Source organism: Zonotrichia leucophrys, chromosome 19, assembly GCF_028769735.1.
Source record: "Zonotrichia leucophrys gambelii isolate GWCS_2022_RI chromosome 19, RI_Zleu_2.0, whole genome shotgun sequence".
Lineage (NCBI taxonomy): Eukaryota > Metazoa > Chordata > Aves > Passeriformes > Passerellidae > Zonotrichia > Zonotrichia leucophrys.
This window is the reverse complement of record NC_088188.1, coordinates 6,003,463-6,027,832: the sequence shown is the minus strand read 5'-3', so window position 1 is coordinate 6,027,832 and position 24,370 is coordinate 6,003,463. Positions and strand designations below refer to the sequence as shown.

At 42.0% G+C, this 24,370-nt stretch overlaps 1 protein-coding gene across 8 annotated transcripts; it reads left to right on the top strand.

Annotated features, from left to right (window-relative positions):
* Positions 1–314: 314 nt before the first annotated feature.
* Positions 315–23,299, top strand: LOC135455740 (merlin-like). 8 transcript variants are annotated; one of them, XM_064729189.1, is made up of 19 exons: positions 315–329; positions 4,037–4,260; positions 5,463–5,580; positions 7,169–7,294; positions 7,648–7,770; positions 9,823–9,906; positions 10,288–10,356; positions 11,772–11,854; positions 12,523–12,598; positions 13,009–13,146; positions 14,782–14,856; positions 15,183–15,296; positions 16,524–16,646; positions 17,516–17,733; positions 18,606–18,708; positions 19,322–19,449; positions 19,963–20,113; positions 21,115–21,324; positions 22,258–23,299. In XM_064729189.1, exons 2-19 carry the CDS (start codon positions 4,253–4,255, stop codon positions 22,291–22,293), a joined length of 1,983 nt encoding a protein of 660 aa, XP_064585259.1. In that variant the 5' UTR covers positions 315–329; positions 4,037–4,252; the 3' UTR covers positions 22,294–23,299. The 8 variants fall into 8 exon arrangements, with proteins under 8 accessions (XP_064585259.1, XP_064585263.1, XP_064585262.1 ...); XM_064729187.1 differs by lacking the exon at positions 315–329 and adding an exon at positions 1,132–1,355; XM_064729188.1 differs by lacking the exon at positions 315–329 and adding an exon at positions 1,952–2,170.
* The last annotated feature ends 1,071 nt before the right edge of the window (positions 23,300–24,370 follow it).

The window sequence follows — 24,370 nt, the reverse complement described above, 5'->3', positions numbered from 1 at the left end:
CTGGAGCATTTTGTGACCTGTCAGGAGTCAGATTTGATGTTCCCGATGGGTCCCTTCTAATTCGGAATATTCTGATTCTTTGATTGTTGAGTCCAGCTCTGCATCCATCACTGCCACCATAACCCCAAACTGCACCACCCACCACAATCCAGATATTTCCAGGGATGGTAACCCCACCATGTCAACCTATTCCTGTGCCTGACCACCCAAACAGTGAAAACATTTTTCCTAATATCTAATCTGAATCTCCGATCTCAGTTTAGAGCTGTTTTTTCTTGTCTTACTGCAGTAGAAGAGAGTGACCCTACCTCACCACAACCTCCCCTCAGGTAATTCTGGGGAGTGATGAGGTTCTTCCCTGATCCTTCTCTTCCAAACAAATGCAGGCTGTGGGTGCTGGGGGATCCTTTACATGGAATTTTGGGGATGGAGCTGACTCTCAGTGCAGCCTCTTCGAGGTTTCTGCACATCAGCAAGCGCTGTACTCTTCCCCCTGCTGATAAGTGATGGACGTGAGACAAATCTTAAAGGTATTCCATAAAAATCTGGAATAATTATAGCAGATATGGAGTGAGAGCTGGCCTGTCCTTGCTATCCATCACCTGGAAGATATTTCAGTTTCTGTTAGCAAAAAAACCCCACACTACTTAGAAACTGAATAATGGCAAAATTATTGGACTTTGAGGTAACACGCTCCTGGTCTTTCATGTGACTTCAAGCTGAGACCATCCCTTTTTAAAATTTTATTTAAATATGCTCACTTACCCCTTTCTGCTGATATTTTGGCTGCTGCCCAGTTTAGAGCCTTGTTCTCTTTTTGCTGTGGGTGTCCCATCATCACTCACGGCAGGAAGAGGACAGGTAGGGAATTACATTTAATTAGCTGCACAACTCCAGGCAGTTTCCCTTCTTAAGGTGGTTGATATGGGCAGAACAGGAAACACCATTGAAATAATTTGATTAGATACCATCCAAAGAATTATTCAGAAATTCATTATCCATTTTTACAGCTATCCAAGCCAAAACTCGTGGGTTTCTCTTCTTTTAGTGCCTGGTTGGTTGAATTACAGAGCAGGGAAGTGGGGAGGAGCCCTGGTGCGGGCAGGAAATGGTTAAAGAGTTCCTATCACCTGGGAAAGCAATCCTTTGATTTTTCAGAGGGCGCTAACATGCTGCAGATCATGGAAACAAAGGGAAGGGGATCAAGTAGAAAAGTTGTTCTTGGATTTTATTCTCAGTGGCAAAACTTGTGAGGGCTGCATATTGATGTCTGCGGGGAAAATACGGAGTTTTTGGATTAAAAGGGATTTTTTTTTTCCCCTTTCTTATCATCATTCAAAAAAAGCATCTGTGAGGTAAGTCTTGCTCCAACTGGTGACTTTAGATAACTTCTTTTAAGAGTGAGGGGTAAAAAAAAACCCCTTTATCTTGCTGACCCATTTTAAAACAATGAATTCTTTGCTGAAATCGCTCCTCGGGCAGGGAGCAGAGGCAGGAGCGTGAGTCAACAGCAGCACGGAGCCCACGACGCTCTCTCGCCTGTGTTGTCTGCATTCAAATCCTTTGCATTCATTCCCGAGCCGGAGTATGGAAATTCAGGAACCGGGAGAAACGTAATGAGTCAGGGGAATTCGCCACTCGGAGTCGCAGTAAATATTTCAGCGCTGACACTCTCTCAAGCTGCAGCTAATGTGATTTTTGCAGTGGGGTGCTTCAAGCATCTTCTGCTGGTGGCTCTTAAGTCATTCCCAAGCCTTGTTTCTTGAATCCTCGGTGCTGTCCCGAAGGTTTTGTGTTTGTAAGGACCATGCTGATCCTTTCAAGGCTGATTCATTGTGAAGGTGTAAGAGGGGTCTTGATCACCATTAATTCTTTGCCTCTCTGCACCTGAGTTCTCACCTTAAAAGTGCTGCTGGGTTTTGTGTGTGTGTGTGTGTGAAAACATGATTTTTCACCCCAGTGTGGCTGCCCCAGGGGTGATGGATGGTCATGACTGTCCCTGAGAGCCAGTGCCACCTGAAGGGAAGGTTTGGAGAGCCCTACAAAACCCATCCATTCACCTTGAGCACAAATTGCCCCCAAAACTCACTGAGCATAAATTTCACTCTCACCCTCGGGCAGCAGGTTTTTGCCTGCAAGGCGCCGAGTTCTGGTGGATTTGTGGAGCCCGGTGAGTGTGTGTGGTGCTGGTTCCCCCTTTCCCTCCGTGGCTGCCCGTGGGTGGGTGCTGAGCGCTCTGTGGGTGCCTCCCCGCGTGGATCAAAGTGCTGGGACACCGACCTGGCCAGTTCTTCCTGCTCTTCCCCCGCGCTTTGCTGCCGCTTTCTCGTTCTCCAGCAGGGAGAACACTCAGCCCCAGAGCTGCCGGATGTCCCTCCTTTCATCTTGGGCACCCACAGAGGCTTTGGGCTCATTTGTTCCTTCTCATTTTATTCCCCATCCCTGCCTTGCTGTTCCCCTCAGCACACCAAGCTTTTATCACTCATCTCCCTGTGCTTGTTGCCATTCCCAGCTCCTGAACTCTCTGTTCCCATCAGATTCTGGCTGGGCAGGAATCTTTCATCACCCTGCCCTGCTTTGCATTCATGCTCTGATCCATCACATTTTGCTCCTTCTGGATTCCCTGTGGCACCTGCAGGAGTAAATCACTGGAGCTGGGTGTCAGGAGCCTTGGAGCACTTGATTCCCTCTTGTTAGAAGGAATTGCTTTTACATTTACACAAAAAAATTGCAAACCCTTCTTATTTTTCTTTTTTTCCTTGTCTTTTTTTTTTTTTTTCAGCAAGACTTCTCTTACTTGAAAAAGTTATTTCTCTAAAATCTTGTCTGCTAAGTGCTCTTGCTTCTGTTGTCAGGATCTGACATTCATTTCAGCAATTCAGTGTGAAAACCCTTTCCAATTTCTTTACCAGTGCTATTGATTAAAATGCAGTTTACTTTTTCTGGGGAAAATTTGATATTCAAAAATGTCTTTTTGCTGTGAGTCAGAATGTACTTTTCCATGGAATAAAAATTCTGGAAAGAACAAAAAAAAATGCTATTGGAAATGTTGAACAAATTATATTGTCGTTTCAACCTGGTTATATAAGAAAAAAAGAAATAACTTCAAAGTCCAAATGAAAAGCTCTGGTATTTTTCTCATATTTTGAGAAAATGAGTACATTTTTCTCCAGCTGTTCAATTTTATCTGTTCAGACTTTTCCATATGAAACTCTGAGAATGTTCTGTACTGGCCTTAACTCCAAGTTCCTTTTTAACTCAGCTGGCTGTTTCAGGTTACATATTAAAAATGAATTATGAAGCTTTTTTCTCCTTAGTTTTCAAGCATTGATGTTTCTTCTAGAAACGAATAAATCTATTTCCATTTTTGTGTAGAAGTCTGTAGTTCTCAGGCTATCAATGCTGTATGGTACAATTATTTACAGTTTTGAACAAAAACTGATGGAAAAGATCTTTGGAATGCAAGAGGTTAAAATTTAATTTTGCAGATTAGAGATCAAAAGATGTCTGTGGTAATTTACTGCTGGTTTGGATGCCCTCACATGATGCATGTCAATATTGCTGTGGTAATTTTGGGGGTTTTCAATATTTTTCCTTAATTGAAAATTCTTTGCTGTGCTAAGTAGAAAAGACCTGAGCTCTGCACTGAGCTGCCTAAATTATAGAGGAAAATTTGGTTTTCACTCTAAAATATAATCCCTGAGGAGAAAGGTGCCCTGGGGGTGATGGGATTTGGGCTCTGGGTGTGCTGTTCTTTATTTATTGTGCATTTCACTGGTTTTGGGTAGTGTGGCCTCTCATGGCAGAAGTCCTTTGAGGGTTTGGGTGCCTCCAGTCTGCAGGACAATGCTGTCACATTGTTTTTGGGGGGGAGTTCTGAAACAAAAATGCCTCCCTGTGCTTTTCCAGCACCATAATATCCTGATTATTCTCGAATTTTCCTCAGTCTGCAACTCCATGAACCCCATTATTCCTTGTCCTGAAGAGCAGCCGCTCCCCCTTTCTCTGTTCTAACCTTGCTTTCATCTCCCCACAGATGATTTTCTAGCCCTGGGACCTCTCCTTTGGACTCCAGTTGTCTTCCCAGCTCCAGAAGTGGTGCCCCAAACCCAAACAAGACTTCAGAGAAGCTCCACCAGAGCCAGAGAGAGACTCCCCAGTGGTGTCAGGAGGATGAAATTCCTCCTGAGCTCCTCTTCCCCACTCTGAGTTGTCTCCATCACTTGTTCTCAGCTCTGCCTCTGATATCCCTATGATTTGGTGACTATTTTATCTATTCCCTGCCTCAGCTTCCCTGTAATCTCTAAAGAAAATATTCCATACCTGTTTCACCTCAAAAAAACACTTCCAAATCTATTTCACCTCAAAAAAACACTTCCATATCTATTTCCCCTCCTATTTAACCCCTCAAAATTTGTGGGAGGGTGGCACAAACAAAGTAAGTGGAAAAACCAATACATTTCAAGCCAATTTAGAGCTGTTAGAAAAAAAAAAAAAACAAACCAAAATATTTTATGAAATCCTGGAAGGTGCAGGCAAATGGAAATTTTCAGTTTCAGCTAGAGCTTTATTTTGGAATTCCTCAAGGGGAGTTTGGAATTCTGCCACACTGTAATGGTTTTGTGTTGCAGGAAACCAGGAATGCCTCAGTCTCTTGCCCTGTGCAGTTCACAGATTCTCACTACATTATGCAAGACTGACCTGTTAATTTTATAAAGTAAAAAGAAGCAAAAACCTTTACAGGCTGATTTCCTGTGCTCAGAAAGAAATGCCTGGGAACTGCCTGGAGCAGATTCACACCTTCATTTAACTCCAGCTTTCAATATTTGCTTTCCACAAGGCTCTTGTGCCTGTGGAAGCAGCATCTCCTCAACTTTTTGGGTGGCATGGAGGTGATTACATTTAGAATAGAAGATTTCTGATGGGATTTTCTGTCAGCTTCTGCAAAATTAAGTTAATTTCACGAGAACTTCACTGGGAAAATTCTTGTTCTAAAAACCTTTTATCATTGTGAGTGAGTAGCACGTGGGAATGTGGTAAATTCAGCTGAATTTCATTGCATAAATTCTTGGCATTTGTATAATTTGAGGGAGTTAAAACCTCATGTTAGAAAGAAATCCAATAGTTTAGTTGCTGAAGGAGCCATAACTGATGGGAAAGGATTGTGCTGGATTTGATAGAATAAAGTTTAGCTGCATTTTCTGGTGTTCTACAGAGTGGAGATGCTGCAGAGAAAGAGAATTTTATTTATGATAGCCAAAATGTGAGAAAAGACAGCAATAACATTTTTTCTGAGCAACTTCCTTTAAGCAGCAAACTAATTTAAAAGGTTTTTCTTTCAACATCCTTATTAGCCACAAAAAATGCATCTCTAACGGTGAATTTATTCTGCATGTTTGGACTCATCCTGGTTTGGAATCCAACCAAGAAAATGCTGCTGAATTTCCAATGTTTAATTTCAGGTGTGGCTGCCCTCATCAGCTGAAAAATATGTCCATCAGAGGCCTGAAGAAGAAACAACCAAAGACTTTTAAAGTCAGAATTATAACAGTGGATGCTGAGATGGAGTTCAGCTGTGAGGTGAGAGTGGGGAGTGCCCTTTGTGTTAGCAAGAGATTGGAAAAAATTCAGATTATCAGCTCGTGGATGGTTTTAAATCTGATGTTATTTTTATAAATAATGGATTATTTAATCTCAGCTGTGTTCTTCTTTTAACTCTTCAGAATTAAAGTTGTTTGCATGAAATCCATTTGACTGACACAGCTAAATTAATACTAAAACTGCTTTCTTCATTCCAATTGTTTGCAAGGATTCCTATTTCTCCATAAAATTTTCTCTTTTTTTTTTTTGGAACTGACACAACTCTTTAAGACACTTCCAGCTTAGATTAAACTGGTCAGAGCTGGTGCTAAAATGTTGATAAAATAATTTATAAGCTGGTACTTTTGTTGAGCAATTTTCCATTTATAAACTCCAGTTCTTTACCTGCAATGGGTGTTTGGATCTCTGGGCAGAAGAGAAAAAAGGATTGATGAAAAAGCTGGCAGTTCTATTAATTATGGCTGATAAATTAATTAGGGAAATCATGGCTGGGGAAAAAAATAAATGATCAATTGCTAAATAAATTGGGCTGTACTATTGAAGGGACAGAACTGTCCCTGATTAATTAATTCCTAATCATCCAGCAAAAGCAAAACAAGGCACAGAGGTGTTTTGGGGAGTTAGAAAACTCAGTTCCAGTGGGATTGGCAGTTTTAGTGAGACCTGACTGCTCTGTGAGCCATTTAATGTAATTTATTAGGTCCTTCAGAAACAGGATAGATTAATCTTGGATGACTTACTGCTCTGCAGTACTTGCAGGCAGGATTGTGAAAATTAAGGATTTGGAAAATCTGATTTAGAGCTCAGAGTCCTTGTTAACAAATAGTGTGTTCCTTCCTTTGCTACCTCTGCTTTCTCCCCAGACCCTGCTCTTTTGCTGGGATAATTTCCAGCTTTCCACTCCAATACTGCCTAAAAGTTCCCTTTTTTTTTGCCATTAATTTTTTAGTTTTAGCAATTATCTAAAATCATCTTTCTGAACTGTGGTGGAACAGAGGAGCAGCCCCTTTGGTGAAGGGAACAAGGCATCAGACTTGTGTGAATTTGGGACCTTGGAATCAAAGTTTGCTCTCTGTGGCTGCTAAATTGAAATGAAAATATTGAAGAAGAAGAAATATTGAACATTTCAATCAGAGCAGGATAAAGGCTTGGCCTGGTGCCACTGAAATCCCTGAGGGGTGGGAAAGGTGGATCTGTTCTCATTGTTCAGCATTCCTACCCCGTGCCCTGATTTGATTTCCCCTGGCTTTCTCTCAGTCTCTCCAATTTGTGTAAAGCATTGAGTGAAAATTTTGGACAAATATTAATAAAGACTTGCCACATCCCAGGGAAATCAATAACACAATCCTCATTCCCTCCAGTGCTTGGTGGGGAAATGACTCCAGCTGCTCTCTGGATGTGTCTGGAGAGGGAGAGGAGGGGGAACACAGCAACTCTGACACAGCAGCAAGAATATTTCATTAAAACCTAAAGATAAAATAAGATTTCATAGGAGAAAAGGCTCAAATGGAGCAAATTAATTCAGGATATACATGTTTTTCTTGATTTTTCTCTCTCTCTCTCTCAGATGAAGTGGAAGGGAAAGGATTTGTTTGACCTGGTGTGCCGAGCCCTTGGTTTAAGGGAGACCTGGTTCTTTGGCTTGCAGTACACAATTAAAGGAATGTGCACCTGGTTAAAGATGGACAAAAAGGTACAGGAGACAACATGGGTGGCAATTAATAATTTACTTCTATAAATATTGACTTTCTGGAGCGTGGGAGCCGAAGGGATGGGTTCCATGACAACTCAGAATTTGACATGGTGGCTTTCTTTAAGGTGAAAATAGGATTATTTGCTCTGATTGCTTCTATCCCATTTGACCTGCAGCATCCCACACTAATCACCACTGATTGCTGTTAGATTAAAGCTCAGAATTACCCTGCCCTCTAAAATATGGGAGGGCTTTAAATGGATTATTGGCTGCTTTCTGATTTTCCTTGGGAATATTAAGACACTCATGTATCCTTTTTGCTGCTGATTTCATTTTATTTTATCTGTAAACAGGTTTTAGATCAAGAAATCCCCAAAGAAGATCCCATTAGCTTTCATTTTTTGGCTAAATTCTACCCAGAGAAGGTAGAAGAGGAACTCTTACAGGAAATTACCCAGCATTTATTCTTCCTTCAGGTCAGGAAAAGTTTTGAACCATGAATTCCTTCTGTATTTCCCCCAGTCCTTTTGCATTGTCTTTGATCTTGTTGGCAGCTCGGGATAATTTTGCTTGCTTCAGCTGTATCAAGAACTTTGCAGACATTATTTTTATGAAATACAAACTTTTCTCCTGCCTGCTGTGGGTTTGTGTCCAGGTAAGCTGAATGTTTCATTTTCTGCAGGTTTTTGTGACAACACCCAGCAGGTTGGGGGATAATTCCAAACCTGAATATTCCAGGCTTGTTTTGCTCTTTAATATGTGTTAAAAACATTAAAATTCCATGCAAAGCTGGAATTTAAAAATTCCTTCCAAAGCTGGAACTGCTGGAAGAACTGTGAGCTTTCAGAGAAATTTTGTGCTGGAGAGCAAAACCTCTAGAAAACAAGGATTCCCCAAAATTTCATTTTGGATTGTAGGGATAAAAGATGGAATTCCCTAAACCTTCATTTTGGATTGTAGGGATAAAAGATCATGGAATTTGATAGACATTCTGAAACTTGGCAATTTATTTCTTCAGCTAATTTTGGAAAGGAATGAGGACAGCAGAACTCTTTTAATCCTGATTTTTCCACTTTTTTTTTTTTTGCTTTTCTGCTTGAACCTGCCTTAACTAGCAGATACGCAATTAGCAAATTCTTCTCATTCCAAAGTAGGAAAACAAGGCTGAAACAAATTGGAACTTGCAAAGTTTCCTGAGTGTAAGAACTTCAGCTCACACCTGGATGCTAATAGGAAAAACATGTTCAGACATCTGGATGCCTGAAGATTTCAGCTCTCCTGACTCTTCAGACCTTTGCAAATTAATGTGGCATAAATGCCTGAATAAATGTCAATGACTAAAGCTAAATATTGTCTGCTTAAAGATGAGGTAATTCATTGCTTCTTCATGAAGTTCAGCAAAAAGTCCTTGTAAAAACTGATCAGAAAAAAAACCCCAAACAAACAAAACAAGCCAGACACTTATGGGGGATTTATCCACATTGTTCTGAATTCTGGAGCATGATTTGCACTCTGGAGAGTGAAAGCTGGAGCTTTCCAAATTGGAAGAAAAATCTTTCCATTCTTTTCCATTTTAACAGCTTAGAAAGAATGTTCCCTGCACTGTAACTCAGCCTCACAGATTGTGCTCACCAGGGATTGAATTTGAAAGCAAAAAAACTTTCTTGGTGGCTCATTTCAGTTCCCAGCACCTACAGAGGTGTGTTTGTAAGCAGAACTTGTGCTAGCTCAAGACATTTTTCCATTTGGAAATGTTGAAGACTGTGAGCTATGCAAAATTTTGTTTTCTTGTGCTTGTTCCTAAGCTAAATACACCTGAGAGGAGGATTTGGGGAGATTAATTTCCCCTTCCCTCTTTAGGTTTTCAAACAGAAATTGCACAACTGATTTAAAATCAAACAACACCTTACAAACTGTAACACCTCTGCTCCTGGTGGCACCACAGGTTATTAAAATGAAAAGAATGTTGAAAGACTCTTTAGCATTGTCTGATTGTGCTTAGACCGTTGAAAATGAATAAATGAAGTGCTTTATTATTCAGCTGCTCTTTTGAGGATCTCCTTTATTCTCTCATTCTGGAAAGCTGCAGAAAATCCAAATTCTTGTGGATTTTCTATGGCAGCTGCACAGCCCTGAGTCTGCTCTGCTTGGACCTGACCTCCAGAGCTCCCTCCCAACCTAAAATCTGATGGCTGATGTGATGCAAAGCTGACTTTTCCAAAGGCAGGAAAAAAGAAGGATTGTTAAAAGAAATGAAGCGCAGACAATAAAATTGATGTTTTATAGGATTTTATTTTATAGGACTGCTTGTGTTAGTGTGTGCAGAGAGCTGACTGGCATTTTTTGGTCTCATTAAATGCAATGCTAACTAAAGGCTTCCTGTGTTCCTGAGTGCCAATTTCTTGTTGCTGTTATTAACTCCTAAAGGTGATATTTGGTGCCAAGTTCTGGTCTGGGCATGTCTGCTTTCATTTCAAGCCTGATTTAAGTCCTGACTTTGAACTTGTTCCCTTTTTCTGTTGGTTTAGGTGAAGAAGCAGATCCTGGATGAGGAAATCTATTGCTCACCAGAAGCTACAGTTCTGCTGGCTTCTTATGCTGTTCAGGCCAAGGTTTGTGCATAGAAAATCTCTTTTTTAATTGACTTTTTTTATGGTTTAACCAACACATGTACGTGGTGGTGTGTAAAACACAGCAGGGTAAAATTGGTCATCCTGGAAGATACAGCACAACTAGAAAAAAATCCCAAAATATTAAATGCCACTACAAGGATTTTTGTTCTATGCTTCTGCAATTTAAGGGATTTATTTGGTCCTAACGTTTTAGTGTAATCTCTCTGGAAGGATCTTCCATGGCCTGCTCAGATGAGGGGATGTGTGCAGGGGAGCCAAAATAAAATCTGCATTAAGCTTTCACTTCAAACTATGCAAGGAACAACTCCCTCAGCATTCTGCCTCTAACAAACTGAAATAACTTTTCTTTTTTTGGGACAGTATGGTGACTACGACCCAAATTTCCACGAGCCAGGCTTTCTAGCCCATGATGAGCTGCTGCCCAAAAGGGTGAGCCTTAATTTCATAAAAACCAAATCTTTGAATCTCCTCTTTTGCAGTGCAAAATATTTGAATATCTTCTTTTGCAGTATAAAATATTTGAATCTCCTTTTTGCAGTGCAAAATATTTGAATCTCCTTTTTGCAGTAAAAATTTTAAATCTCTTTTTGGGCAGTCAAAATTTTAATCTCTTTTTGCAGTCAAAATATTTGAATCTCTTCTTTACAGTGCAAATATTTGAATCTCCTTTTTAGCAGTTAAATATTTGAATTCCTTTTGCAGTGCAAAATATTTGAATCTCCTCTTTTGCAGTGCAAAATGTTTGAATCTCCTCTTTTGCAGTGCAAAATGTTTGAATCTCTTCTTTTTGCAGTGCAAAATATTTGAATCTCCTCTTTTGCAGTATAAAATATTTGAATCTCCTCCTTTGCAGTGCAAAATATTTGAATCTCTTTTTTGCAGTGCAAAATATTTGAATCTCCTTTTTGCAGTATAAAATATTTGAATCTCCTCTTTTGCAGTGCAAAATATTTGAATCTCCTCTTTTGCAGTATAAAATATTTGAATTTCCTTTTTGCAGTGCAAAATATTTGAATTTCCTTTTTTACAGTGCAAAATATTTTAATCTCCTTTTTACAGTGCAAACTATTTGAATCTCCCTTTTGCAGTGCAAAATATTTGAATCTCCTTTTTGCAGTATAAAATATTTGAATCTCCTCTTTTGCAGTGCAAACTTTTTAAATCTCTTTTTGGCAGTCCAAAATATTTGAATCTCCTTTTTGCAGTGCAAACTATTTGAATCTCCTCTTTTGCAGTGCAAAATATTTGAATCTCTTCTCTTTGCAGTGCAAAATATTTAAATCTCCTTTTTACATTGAGAATATTTGAATCTTCCTTTTTGCAGTGCAAAATCTTTGAATCTCTCCTTTTTGCAGTGCAAAATTTTCATCTCCTTTTTAGCATTGCAAAATATTTAATTTCTTTTCATGAAAAATTGAATCTCCTCTTTTGCAGTGCAAAATTTTTAAATCTCTTTTTGGCAGTCCAAAATATTTGAATCTCCTTTTTGCAGTGCAAACTATTTGAATCTCTTCTTTTTGCAGTGCAAAATATTTGAATCTCTTCTTTTTGCAGTGCAAAATATTTGAATCTCTTCTTTTTGCAGTGCAAAATATTTGAATCTCCTTTTTGCAGTGCAAAATCTTTGAATTCTCCTCTTTTGCAGTGCAAAACTTTTCCATCTCCTTTTTGCAGTGCAGCTATTGCTGGGGATTAATTTAAAAACATGAATTAATGTTAAATTCATGAAAAACTCTGCAAAATGCCCAAGCTGTGAGCTGCACCTCTGCATTCACTTTGCTTGGGAGAGGCAGAGCTGGAATTTGGATTTTCCCAGGGATCCCAGCTCCCTCCTTGTCCTGCAGGTGCTCAGGCAGTACCAGCTGACAGCAGAGATGTGGGAAGAGAAAATCACTGCTTGGTATGCAGAGCACAGGGGTATTGCCAGGTAGGAAACCTTTGCATTTCTTGGAAAATTTCTTTATTTGTGGGATTTGTTGTTCTCAGTGTAATTCAGTCTGTCTGGAAATCCAATTAAACAATAAATAAGATCTGTTAGCACCCAGAGGCAGCTTTCCCTAATATTTGGGTTCTGTTTCTTTCTGTTCTGGAGGCTTCTTAGCATTATTTTTGTTGAATATTTTCCTCAAGATTTACTGATTTACTTTGAAGGGAGAAGAAAAATGGGTGAAGAGATTCTCACTCTTCTTTGGCCTTGGCCAAAAGCTCTGTCCAATACCCATCTCTCAATGAACTCTTATTTCCTGAAAGAAATATATTCATGGAAAACAATGGAAGGATGGTTTTCCAAGACATGGAGTGGCAAAACTAACACAAGGATAAGACTTTTAATGAATTTTAATGAAGATTACACTATCCATGAGTCATCTTTTGAAACAGTTGCAACTTTTATTCCTTATTATTCTTTATTTTATTCTTTATCCTGTCCAGATGCTGTTTTTATTATCTTTTTTTTTTCTATTATTGAGAGCAAGATGGCAAAACTAAGTTTGTACAAAGGGTCAGATTGCCTGTTCTTTTCTGAGTGGGAAATGGAGAGTCAGCCAGGAGAGAAGGGCTGGAAAGGCATTTCATAATCATGGCTTTATTCTCCAGGGATGAAGCTGAGATGAACTATCTGAAAATTGCCCAAGACTTGGAAATGTATGGTGTCAATTATTTCCCAATTGCTGTAAGTGCCTTATTTTAGCAGTTTTTACTGGCTGCAGATAATGGTGCTGTCCTTTTCAAGTCCTCCAGGGAGTTTGGAACTGGGACTCCTGACTTCTGGTTGTGTTCTGGCTTGGTTTTTCTTGCCTGCTAAATAAGCAGGTGAATAAAACAGTTAAGATGAATATTTTACAACCTGACAAAAGTTTTGAGTAACTCCAGGTAGGGAATAGGAAGGAGAAATAGTTTGAGCTGCTATAAGCAGCCTAGAGGACTGAGTTTTATACTTCCAATGACAGCACTCATGATATTTTATATAAATACCAATTGCCTAAATACAGGCAAATATCAATATATTAAAAGAGGTGTTTCTTGTCTGTGGTTGTTTAATGTCACCAAAAATGCCATTTACTCATCTCTCTTGTTTTTTAGCAAAACAAAAACCACACAGATCTCCTGCTTGGAGTTGATGCCAAAGGTATTCATATCTACAGCATTAATAACAGGTTCTCCCCCAATAAATCCTTTGAGTGGAGCTCTATCAGAAACATTTCCTGTAGTGAGAAAGAGGTATGATGGCTTTGATGTATTATTCTTTTTCCACGGGCATGGGTGTGGACTGGGATTCTTGGAACAGGCTGAAAGCTTCCTCTGTTGAAATAATTTTGGGGGAGAAGGGGAAAATCCTGGGGAGCTTTGTTACAAAAACTAAAAATAACAGCCCTGCCTTGCAGATGAGCTCTGAACCTCGGTTCCCTGAGCTCTGCCTCTGTTCTGGCTCCTTCCCTGCTGCTTGGCCTTTGCAAAACAAATGTGTTGATCTCTGAAAAAGACAGATATTATGAATGCCACCGTGCCTGCCTTCCTCAGTTATCCCAGCAGGAATTCCACGAGCCATAAAAACCGAAATGCTGCTTGCACACACAGAAGTCCTTGCAGCTGAGCTTTGGAGCCCAGTGGCAAGAGGAGACATGCAGGGAGGTATTAATGGTTTTCTGCCTCACTTCTGCCAGTTTGCTGGGACATGATTTCACTCCCCAGCACTGCAATTTCACTGTGCAGCTCAGCTTTTGCTTCTAGAAAGGGAAATTTATTCTCAGTCCAAATCATGAGCTGTATGGAAGGCTATAATCAGAAAAAAAACAAACCCAGGGAAACTGCAGTGGTGCTGGAATACCTGGAATTTGTCAGCCAAAGGACAGCACAGCCTGTTCCATTTTCTGTGGGGCTTTTGGCAAACAGCCCACAGAAACTGGGATCTAAAATTGAGATGAGATTTTGAATTCATATCTATTAAATCAGAGGGGACTGCAGGTTTGCTGCCTCCAGAACAGTTCTGGTCTCTGATATCATCAAACTGCCCCTGAGATGTGTGAATAAACTGCTTTAACTCCCTGTTGGGGGGAAATTTTGTGTTTAAGGTTCACTTTATTCAGTGACACATCACAGCCTTGCTCCTCAAAAGGCAGCCAGTCATTACCTAGAGGGTGAAAGGAGCTCCAGGACATGATCCTGGTGACTCAGATGCTCTGGAATTACACAGGAATTACCTTGTAAATGAATTAGAGGAATTAAATGCCAGGGAACCTGTGAGGAACAGAAGACAGGGCCTTAAAAATAATAAAATAAAAAGGGCCATATTTTGTTCTGTAGCCAAACAGAGCACAAGGAATGGAGTGAAGCACTGAGCTGGCAGCAGGAAAACCCTGCCTGGCCTCTGGGAACAGCTTGGGGCTGAAAAAGTGAGGAAGTCTCCAGACTTTGCCCTGCTGCTCTGAAGAACAAGCCCTTAGGCCCCTGACACGTTTGTTTATCCCTTCAATTGTTGCTGCTCTGAGAGGTTTGACATTTCCCTGGCTTTAAGGCCAGGCTCTAGGAGTTGCTTCTGGGGATTGCTGCTGTGTCCTGTCCTCCTGATCACCATGAGTTCCAGAGCTCTGGGGACAGTGCACAGGTGGCAGCAGGAAAATCCCCATCCACACTGGCACTGGGCTGGGCCTGGGTGTTTATTCTCCAACACAGCTTAATTCTGTGAGCAAAACCACTTTTACATCACTCTGCCCCTCTTTGTGGCATAAATCACTGCTAAATCACAGAGAGAAGTGGAGATGAGCTCAAGTTTGCATTGGTTTTAATAGTTTTAAACTTCTTTCCTTCCTCACTGTGCTTCCTTTCTTTTTATTTTTTCTCCTTTTGCCTGTGTAGTTAACTATTAAACCCCTTGACAAAAAAGCAGAAGTCTTCAAGTTCTTCTCCTCTCAGCTCAAAGTGAACAAACTGGTGAGTGAACTGCTTTAAAGTTGAGCCTGGTGATACTGACTGAGAAATGTTGTTTGTGAACAAAACGGTGATCTTGGGATCTCAGCCTGTGTAATTCAGGGAAATGGGATCAGAGGGGGATGTGGGACAGGAGGAATCTCTGTCCTGTTACAAATTTACCTGAACTGTGTGTCTGGCTGTGAGCCTGCTCTGGGTGCTGATTTCTTGGAGCTGCCAGCACTTGTGCTGCAGTCAGAATTGTGCTGTTAGGCCAGTGTGGGCCTTTTGTCCCTCTGGCAGGGGCACAGATCCATCCAAACCCCATTTGCTTTGCCTTTCCCATCCAGATTTTCCAGTTGTGCATTGGAAACCACGACCTATTTATGAGGAGGAGAAAAGTGGACTCCATAGAGATCCAGCAAATGAAAGCACAAGCCAGGGAAGAAAAAGCTAGAAAAAAGGTAGAATTTTCCTGCTCCTCTGTTGCTGAAGACAGTGATTATTATTGCAGCTCTGTGTTCCATCAGTGTGTGTGTGGGAGGTGAGGAAGTGCAGCAGGATTGAATGTGGGAACAGCGCTGGCGTCTGAGGGGATCAGAGGTGTTTGTGTGGGAGGGGATCCCAAAGATTTGGGATCAAACCAGATCAATCCAAGGGCTCTCCCAGCACTGAAACAACCAGGAGTGCCTGGCTGGGGAGCTCAGTGCTGCAAAGTTCAGGCAGCTTCAGCATCTCTGCTGAGCTGGAGAGCAGCCCCTTCTCCATTTGGGGCATTTCACTCAGGCCCAGGTGAGATCCTGCTGCAATCCCACTGTTACCATCACATTTTCTGAAAAATCCCTTTGCCCAAGATTTCTCCTGGGAAGCTGAGAAGCCTCAGAGAAAAATGAAAACAATAATTATCTGATTTGCTTTTCCTGTGTTTTGCTGCTTTAAGAATGTGTTTGGACATTGTTTACCAACAGGTGGTTGTTTTATGTCAATTGGTTTAATATCAATTATTTTAACTTAATGATCAATCACTGTCAGGCTGTGTTGGGATTCTGGAAGGAGTCACAAGTTTTCATTAGTATCTTTTAGCCTTCTGTCAGTATCCTTCCTGTATTCTTTTGTATAATAGAACATTATATAATATAATACAATACAAATACTAAGAATAAATTACATTATAAATAATGTACTAAATAATAATATAAAATTAAATAAAAACAATAATAAATAATATAACTAATCATAATCCTAAAATAGCAAATAACAAATTGTTTACCAACAGGTGTTTGTTCCATTGGTTTCATGTGAATTGTTTTAACTTAATGATCAATCGCTGTCAAGCTGTGTCAGGACTCTAGGAGGAGTCACAAGTTTTCATTATTATCTTAACCTGCTATAAATATCCTTTCAATATAATATAGTATAATATAGTATAGTATAATATAGTATAGTATAATATAGTATAATATAATATAGTATAATATAATATAATATAGTATAATATAGTATAATATAGTATAATATAATATAGTATAATATAATATAATATAATATAATATAATATAATATAATATAATATAATATAATATAATAATAATTTAGCCTCTGAGAACATGGCGTCAGATTCATCATTCCTCCTTTCCTCGGTGGTCCCTGAAAATACAACATTCCACCAACTATTGCTCTCCTGCTTCCAGATGGAGAACCAGAGGCTGGCCAGGGAGAAGCAGCTCAGGGAAGAAGCTGAGAGAGCCAAAGAGGAGCTGGAGAGGCGCCTTTTCCAGCTGGAAGATGAAGCCAGGCAGGCCAACGAGGCTCTGGTGAATATTCTTGTGCTTGATGGGGTTTTTTGGTTTGGAAGTAGGATTTTTTTTTTTTTTTTGACAGCAGGAATTGTAGCTCAGACAAGGCTGGAGAGTTTCTGATCGTGGAAAGGGCATGCAGGAATCCCTGGGAAAAGCCTGATCTGATCCATTCCCTCCATTTGGCTCACCCTGCTCTCTTCAGGCTAAGAGGAGGGGAAAGGAAACAATCTTGGAGCTGAAATTGGGAGAAAGAAGCAGCTGAAGGGGCTGGCTTCAGCTTTGTCCAGCTCTAAGATTTTTCTCCTTGCTTTGTCGTGGTGAGACACAGGAAATTCTGGAGCAGAGGAGGAACATCAGACCCTTAAATTGTCTGGTTTTTATTTAAGAAACAATATTTTATCACTTGGTAAAAGATGTCTTCTGCCTGCAGGGGTGATTTTGGAGGTTCTAGATAAGAAGAAAAAATTAAGAAAAATTCTCACTTGGTAAAAGATGTCTTCTGCCTGCAGGGGTGATTTTGGAGGTTCTAGATAAGAAGAAAAAATTAAGAAAAATTCTCACTTGGTAAAAGATGTCTTCCGCCTGCAGGGGTGATTTTGGAGGTTCTAGATAAGAAGAAAAAATTAAGAAAAATTCTCACTTGGTAAAAGATGTCTTCTGCCTGCAGGGGTGATTTTGGAGGTTCTAGATAAGAAGAAAAAATTAAGAAAAATTCTCACTTGGTAAAAGATGTCTTCTGCCTGCAGGGGTGATTTTGGAGGTTCTAGATAAGAAGAAAAAATTAAGAAAAATTCTCACTTGGTAAAAGATGTCTTCTGCCTGCAGGGGTGATTTTGGAGGTTCTAGATAAGAAGAAAAAATTAAGAAAAATTCTTTCTCCCCAGCTGCGATCCCAGGAAGCAGCAGAGCTGCTGGCTGAGAAAGCCCAGATTGCAGAGGAAGAGGCCAAGCTGCTGGCCCAGAACGCTGCAGAGGCCGAGCAGGAGCGCCAGAGGCTGGAGATCACAGCCCTGAAGAGCAAGGAGGAGAAGCGGCTGATGGAGCAGAAGATGCGGGAGGCGGAGCTGATCGCCGTGAAGCTGGTGAAGGAGTCGGACAGGAGGTGGGGTTTGCTTCCCCGGCTCTGTGCGCTCCCGGCTGGGCTGCAGGGAGTGCTGCTTGCCCCGGAGCCCAGCCCAGGAGAGGGGAATTACTCCTGAAGTGACACTTGAGAGGGACTGAGCCTCCTTGGGCTGTGTGTGTTCCACCTGGATGCTGTTGTTGTATTGCAGGGCAAGTTTACAGAGGATCGGATGCAAAGCTTGTTTGGCAAGAAAGAGAATGTTTGGCAAGAATGTTTAGCAGGAAAAAGATGTTTAGCAGGAAAGAGAATATTTAGCAAGAAAGATCCAGAATGCTGAAGCATCTTCCTATTCAGTGTTATCAAATAAGCACTGGCTACCTATCTAAATTTACCCCTTATACCCTGTGAGATATGAGGCTGTTTTCATTCATTAGTACCAAGTGAATGGTCTCTTGTTTCCCTTTCAGATCTTTAGGAAGTGTAAAGCCAGGTAAACTCCTGGAATATAAACAACTCTGAGTGTTTGCATGTTCCCTGAACGTGCAGAGCAGGCCAGTGTTGACAGAGGATTTTTAACCCTGTTGTTAAGAAATCCTCCTACTTGTTTTAGGAAGCTTGCCAAAATAAAGAGCAACCTCTGCCCACCTCAGGGAGGATCTGATGGCCTGGAGAGAATCTGTATCAGCAGGTTTTAAGTGAACCCATGGAAATTAGGAGTAGGAAAATCATGGTAATTCAGCCACTCTGTGCAGGGGTGTGTCTGTCCTGCTGTGCCCAGTCAGGAGCATCCTCCCATGAGTGCCTTGGTGTAAAGATAACACAGTAATGGACTTCTCTGGGAGGTAGTGAGCCCTGAAATCCTGTGTTGGTTGGAAACCATCAGAATTGCCCTCAGGATGTTTCTCTTGCAGAGCCAAGGAAGCAGAGCACCTGAAGCAAGACCTGCACGAGGCCCGCGAGGCCGAACGCAAAGCCAAGCAGAAGCTCTCAGACATAACCAGGCTTAATTATCCTGTAAGTTCTGCTCCACTGGGCACCACTTCATCCTCAGGGATAGTCAGGTGTTGATGGCATTTTTATAGCCCTCATCAAGCTGAGTAGTGGCATGGCTGCATCCAGCTGGGGGACAAACTGGTGTGGAAAAGGCAGCTTAGCAAGGGTGGGAGCTGGGTTTGTTCGGGGTGGTAAGAAAGGCAAGGCAAGAGTTAAAACCAGAACTGGTGATGCACTTGGGGAGCAGAGACTGTCTTGCCTTCAGTTTTTGTGGACAGGGTTGTGCTGAGCCAGCTGTGTCATCCCGGCACGTCCATCTGTGTTCAGGCAAAGCAGGTGAAGTTGTCCCCTGCAGGAAGGCACTGCTGAAGGTCTGTGCCCCAACTCCCTCTTCTGCTCCAGCCCTGCTGAGGCTGGGCTTCCATTCTCTGCTGAAACAGAAGCACTGCAGCCAGGATAATAAATCTCTGCTCTTGGATCTGTGGGTTGTAGACTTCAGCTGGGTGCAAGGGAAGGGCTGCAGGAACATCCTTGTGTCTCAGAAAATAGCTCAACGTGGCACTCTTGAAAAACTGAGGGGAGAAATCCCAAATCCATCAGATCTGACTGACAGTGCTTGTGTTGCCTCTTCCAGCACATGGCCAAGTACCCCCAGTACTCCCCAGGTGACAGCAGAGATGCCAACTTTGACAAAGGCTCCATCAAGCTGGATTTGAAGGACATCGACCTCAAGAGACTCTCCTTTGAGATAGAGAGAGAGAGGTATCAGCATGCCTGTGGTGCAAATGGATGAGAAAGGCAATGAAACCTTTGGAAATCAGATAATTTAAAAATAATTTGGGATGTGCATGTGGCTGGAGGCCTTTTACTGAGCTGATGTCTGTGTCACGCTGGCTTTTCACACAGAGGAAGGGTTTTTTGGTGGCATCAAGCCATAAATAAATCCAGAACCTTCTGTCTTGGGGAGGGACAAAGCACCTTGCTGAACTAACAGCATGTAGAAGTTTCCCTCTAGTGCTAAAGGGTGGAATTGCTGAGGGCTGATCCATCAGCCATCCCTAAGTCTGGGAGGAAATGCTTGGTGCAAAGTTGGGAAGCAAAAAGGAAGGAATTGAACTTGTGACAAGGTCAGGGGAGCTAGGCTGGCATTGCCAGAGTTCATTTTACTTATAAAACATAAAAGGAAACAAAAACCAACTCTCCTCCTTCCACAAACACCTGTTCTTGATTGAATTATGCCACCCTAAACCTTTTGCCTCCAATGTGTGGGCTCAGGCTGGACTACTTAGAAAACAGCAGGAAATTCGAAGATCGGCTGAAAGAACTGAAATCTGAAATTCATGCTCTGAAGCTGGAGGAAAAACAGGCTGGGCTTTACAGTCACTGGAATGAAGTCCTGGGCTCCTTGGATCGCTCCTTGGGAAGTGTAAGAACCCCAAATCCCTGTCCCTGTCTCCAGCATGAACCCCAAAATGGAACAGTGTGGGTGTGCCAGAGGGAGCTGCTCTATTCCAGTCCAAGCTTCACTACCCTTGGTGATAAAATATTAGAATCATGAACACTTTTAGAGAAAAATTAATGTCAAAACAAAATCTTAGGGCCTTTTTTTTCTGCACTGAATACCAGGAGCATCAGCAAAAAATAATCATTTTATGATTATGAAATCACAATCAGGGTTTAAGGTCTTGGTTTAAGGTCTTCACTGGAATGAAGTCCTGGGCTCCTTGGATCACTCCTTGGGAAGTGTAAGAACCCCAAATCCCTGTCCCTGTCTCCAGCATGAACCCCAAAATGGAACAGTGTGGGTGTGCCAAAGGGAGCTGCTCTATTCCAGTCCAAGCTTCACTACCCTTGGTGATAAAATATTAGAATCATGAACACTTTTAGAGAAAAATTAATGTCAAAACAAAATCTTAGGGCCTTTTTTTCTGCACTGAATACCAGGAGCATCAGCAAAAAATAATCATTTTATGATTATGAAATCACAATCAGGGTTTAAGGTCTTGGAGCAAATGAAATTGTTGTGACTAACACATTTAAATGTGGTTTCTTACAGTTTGCTTCACATTCTCATTCATGTGCTTTGTGGTTGCTGAAAGTCATAAAAGCCTTGGTGTATTTTTTTTTTTTTTGAAGGCAATGAGGAACTAGACCCAGATTTTTGTCATAAGTTGCTTTTTATTTAAATAAACTCTTTGGCTTCTTCCTGCAGCAGGGCAGGAATAGGGCTGGCTTTGTCTGCAGGTTGTTCCTCATGTAGCAAAAATGGCTCTGAGTCAATGGTTTTTTAGAGACAGAAGGGAGGCTTGAAAAATGATGAGGAAAGATGGTCTTTATTTTCTGACTACTCATCTGATGTTCTTTTTGGCTTGATGAGTGTTGATATAGAGAGGGCATTAAATTTCCATGTGCTCTGTTCTTTTAAAGGCCCCATCATGGATGAAAACCTTGGAAACTGGAGATGCAGTGGATGTAAATCTTCAAAGACCTTTCCCTGCTTACTTGTTAAACACTGCAAGCAGCTGGCCCTGCACCAACAAAATTCAGCACATGGTGCCAGTGGAAAAGTCATCTTCCCAAGCCAATTCCCTGGCTGCCAACAGTGTGGGCACAGGAACCAGAAAACAGATCATAAAGGTAATCAGATTCATAAATAAATTCCTAAATGTTGCCTAAAAGTTGGGAGTTCAGCAAGGGTGGCTGGTTTGTCCTGCTCTGTCCCAGCCCCACAGCTGACAAGGATTTTGCAGGATTTTGGAGCCCCTGGTGCTGGCACATCATTTGGGAATGTTTATAACTCGAGGCCGCCTGTTTTTTCTCACTTCTGATCTAAGCTGGAGTGCAAAGCTGTAAGCCTTGGTAAATGAAGCAGAGATGTCTGTACACAGTAGGAGGATCTGTGTTAAATTTTATTTGTACCAGCCAGACTTGGAAATGAGAAATGTGCTCCCAGGTATAGAGAGCTTAAAACATACTGTGCCTGTCTGCTGCTTTTAAAAGGCAGGGAGGGAGAGACCAATAAATCCCCAGGCTCCCAACAGCTCAGTTCTCTTCCATGTGCTCCCTGTCAAAGAGGCATGAAGAGCAATGAGCTGGGTGGCAGGAGAAAACAACCTGCTTTGAAATGTCACTGGGCTGGGGAATGAGGAAGAGCTGGAAGGAAATGTGCTCTGGAGCAGTGGGAAGGAAATCAGCTGTCTGTGGGCAATGCTAATTGGGCAAGGTGTTGGCAATGGGGAAAGCCTGATGGATTTGTTGTGGTTTAGCTGAACAAAACTGGAGGGGTTTAGGATCAATTAAAAGCTCCTGAATATAACATTCAATACCTCCTTCAGGGTTGGTGTGTTTAGAGTTAAAGGACACAGCTGAGTGCAGCAGCAGCTGAGGGAGCAGCAACAGAAACAACTTTTAAGATTAAACTCAGGGGTGAGGCACATTTGTTTAAAGAAGGAAGAAAAAACTATTGCAGAGCATCTTGCAAAAGGCTCCAGAGTGGGAGGAGAGGAAGACCCAGAGCAAAGGGAATTACTTTCAGCCAACACTAATTCTCCCTCTTTGATTTGCCTGCAGGTTCAGCAGCATGACTCAGATGTGATCTACATTTGAAGCCCCTCATTTCCTTGCCAGCCTGGTGGGACTGGTGGCCTTTTTGCCTCTGTGGGGACACTTGGGCAGCTCTGGCTGCTGCCAGCTGTGAGGGACAAGGCACTGTGGATCCAGAGCTGCCATCCAGCTCCCAGGCAGGTGCCATCAGCTGGGAATGCCACAGGTGCCCCCAGTGTGGCTGGGAGCAGTGCAAAGCCAGAGGAAATGTTGTTTATTGCCTGTGCACTTTGGAAAGGACTCTTCACACTTTGCTAAAGCCCTTCCTCCCCCAGGTGCTTCAGCTTTGCTGCTGGAGGAAGGATGTGAGGCAGCAAGTGCCCAGGAGGTGTTTGGGATGAGAAAACAGAACACAGGCTTGGTGTTTATCTCCACAACAGACTAATTATGGTTTTGGTCCAGTCCCTGGGACATGACTCCCACAGAGCTGCTTAACGTTTCAATGTTTGCCTGCCAAGTATTTTCCTTCTCCTCCCCAAACATTTCTTGGTTCACTTAATTGATTTGCATTTCTCTGTGAGAAATCTCAGCTTTTAATTCCAGATGCACAAGTGGACATCTTCAAGTACCTCCCATTCCTGGGGGAATCCTTTGTTTGGAATGCAGAGCTTCTGTTCTTCCAGTCCCTGACCAGATCAAGCATTTTCTGCTCGAGCAAACTGTGCATACATTAACTGCCTTCCCACTTGTGTGCAGCACAGCTCCCAAATTAGACAAGGACAAAAGATGCTGTTGGTGTCTGCTAGAGTGGGACTTGTTTCTGGTGGAGAGAGGTGCATGCAGCAAAGTGCCTGCCTCATTAGTAAAGCCCACTTGCATTTTCTGGCTTTGTGTGTGTTTAAGTGTCTGCTTCTCCATAAATCTTCACTCTGAGGACTTCTGGGGAAGCAGACAACATTCAACTGCAGCTGAAGCAGGAGCCCAGCTGAACTTGTGACGTGTGACTTAAAAATGAACGGTAATGTTGTTAAATGTCTTGTTCTAAAAGCTGAGATTAAAGAATAAACCAGGGTTCAACAAAAAGCTTCAATTTCCACTTGCTTGGAAGGGAGCGCTGTGTCAATATTCCTCCAGCATTAACAAGGCAGCTTTGGAGAACAAACACCCAGATCTGCTCTGTACACATCTGCAGCAGGCTGAGCACACAGGGGGATGGCAGCTGCCTGTGGAGGGCCAGGAGTGCTCTGCAGGGCTGCCCTGCCTTGCCTGGCTGCCTTGGGCTGTGTCCGTTCTGTGCCAGCTCAGTCTGGCACGAGATGTTTGCAGAATATTGGCTGGTACACGCAATTGCTGAGCTGTCTGCAGAAACCTGGTGTGCGAAGCTGTCAGAAATGCCAGAATGATGAGGCAGATGCTGTCATGGTCCCAAGGCTGGGGAGGGGGCATGGGCCAGTGTGGTGGTGTTCACAGGGGTTTTCAGGTGAGGGAAGAGACGAGAATGTTGACTCCATGTTCAGAAGGCTTGATTTAATATTTTATGATATACATTACACTAAAACTATACTAAAAAGAATAGAAAGAAAAGTTTCATTTCAGAAGGCTAGCTAAGCTAAGAATAGAAAGGAATGAATAATAAAGGTTTGTGTCTCAGACAGAGAGTCCAAGGTAACTGGGCTGGGATTGGCCATTAATTATAAACATCTAAGATGGGCCAATCACAGATGCACCTGTTGCATTCCACAGCAGCAGATAATCATTGTTTACATTTTGTTCCTGAGGCCTCCCAGCTTCTCAGGAAGAAAAATCCCAAGAAAATGATTTTCATAAAAAGATGTCTGCGACAGGCCAGGATTTGGGACAGTGAACTATCTCTTGTATTAGCCAGGAAATGCTGCAGCAGCTTTGAGTGTGGCATTCTCGGATTTGAGGGTGAGGAGAAATACTGGGATTCCCCTGTTCTTCTTTTCCTGTTCCCTCTTTTTTCTGGCATGTGCTTTGCCACACCAAGGCAGCTTGTGCCTCATCTTCCACACGTGCTCATTCTTCCTTCTGCTCTTGGGTCTGAGCTGTGGCCCAGAGGAGGAGACCTGCTCCATGTGTGATTTATTTCTTTGGACTTAGTCCTGTAAATCCCAGTGAA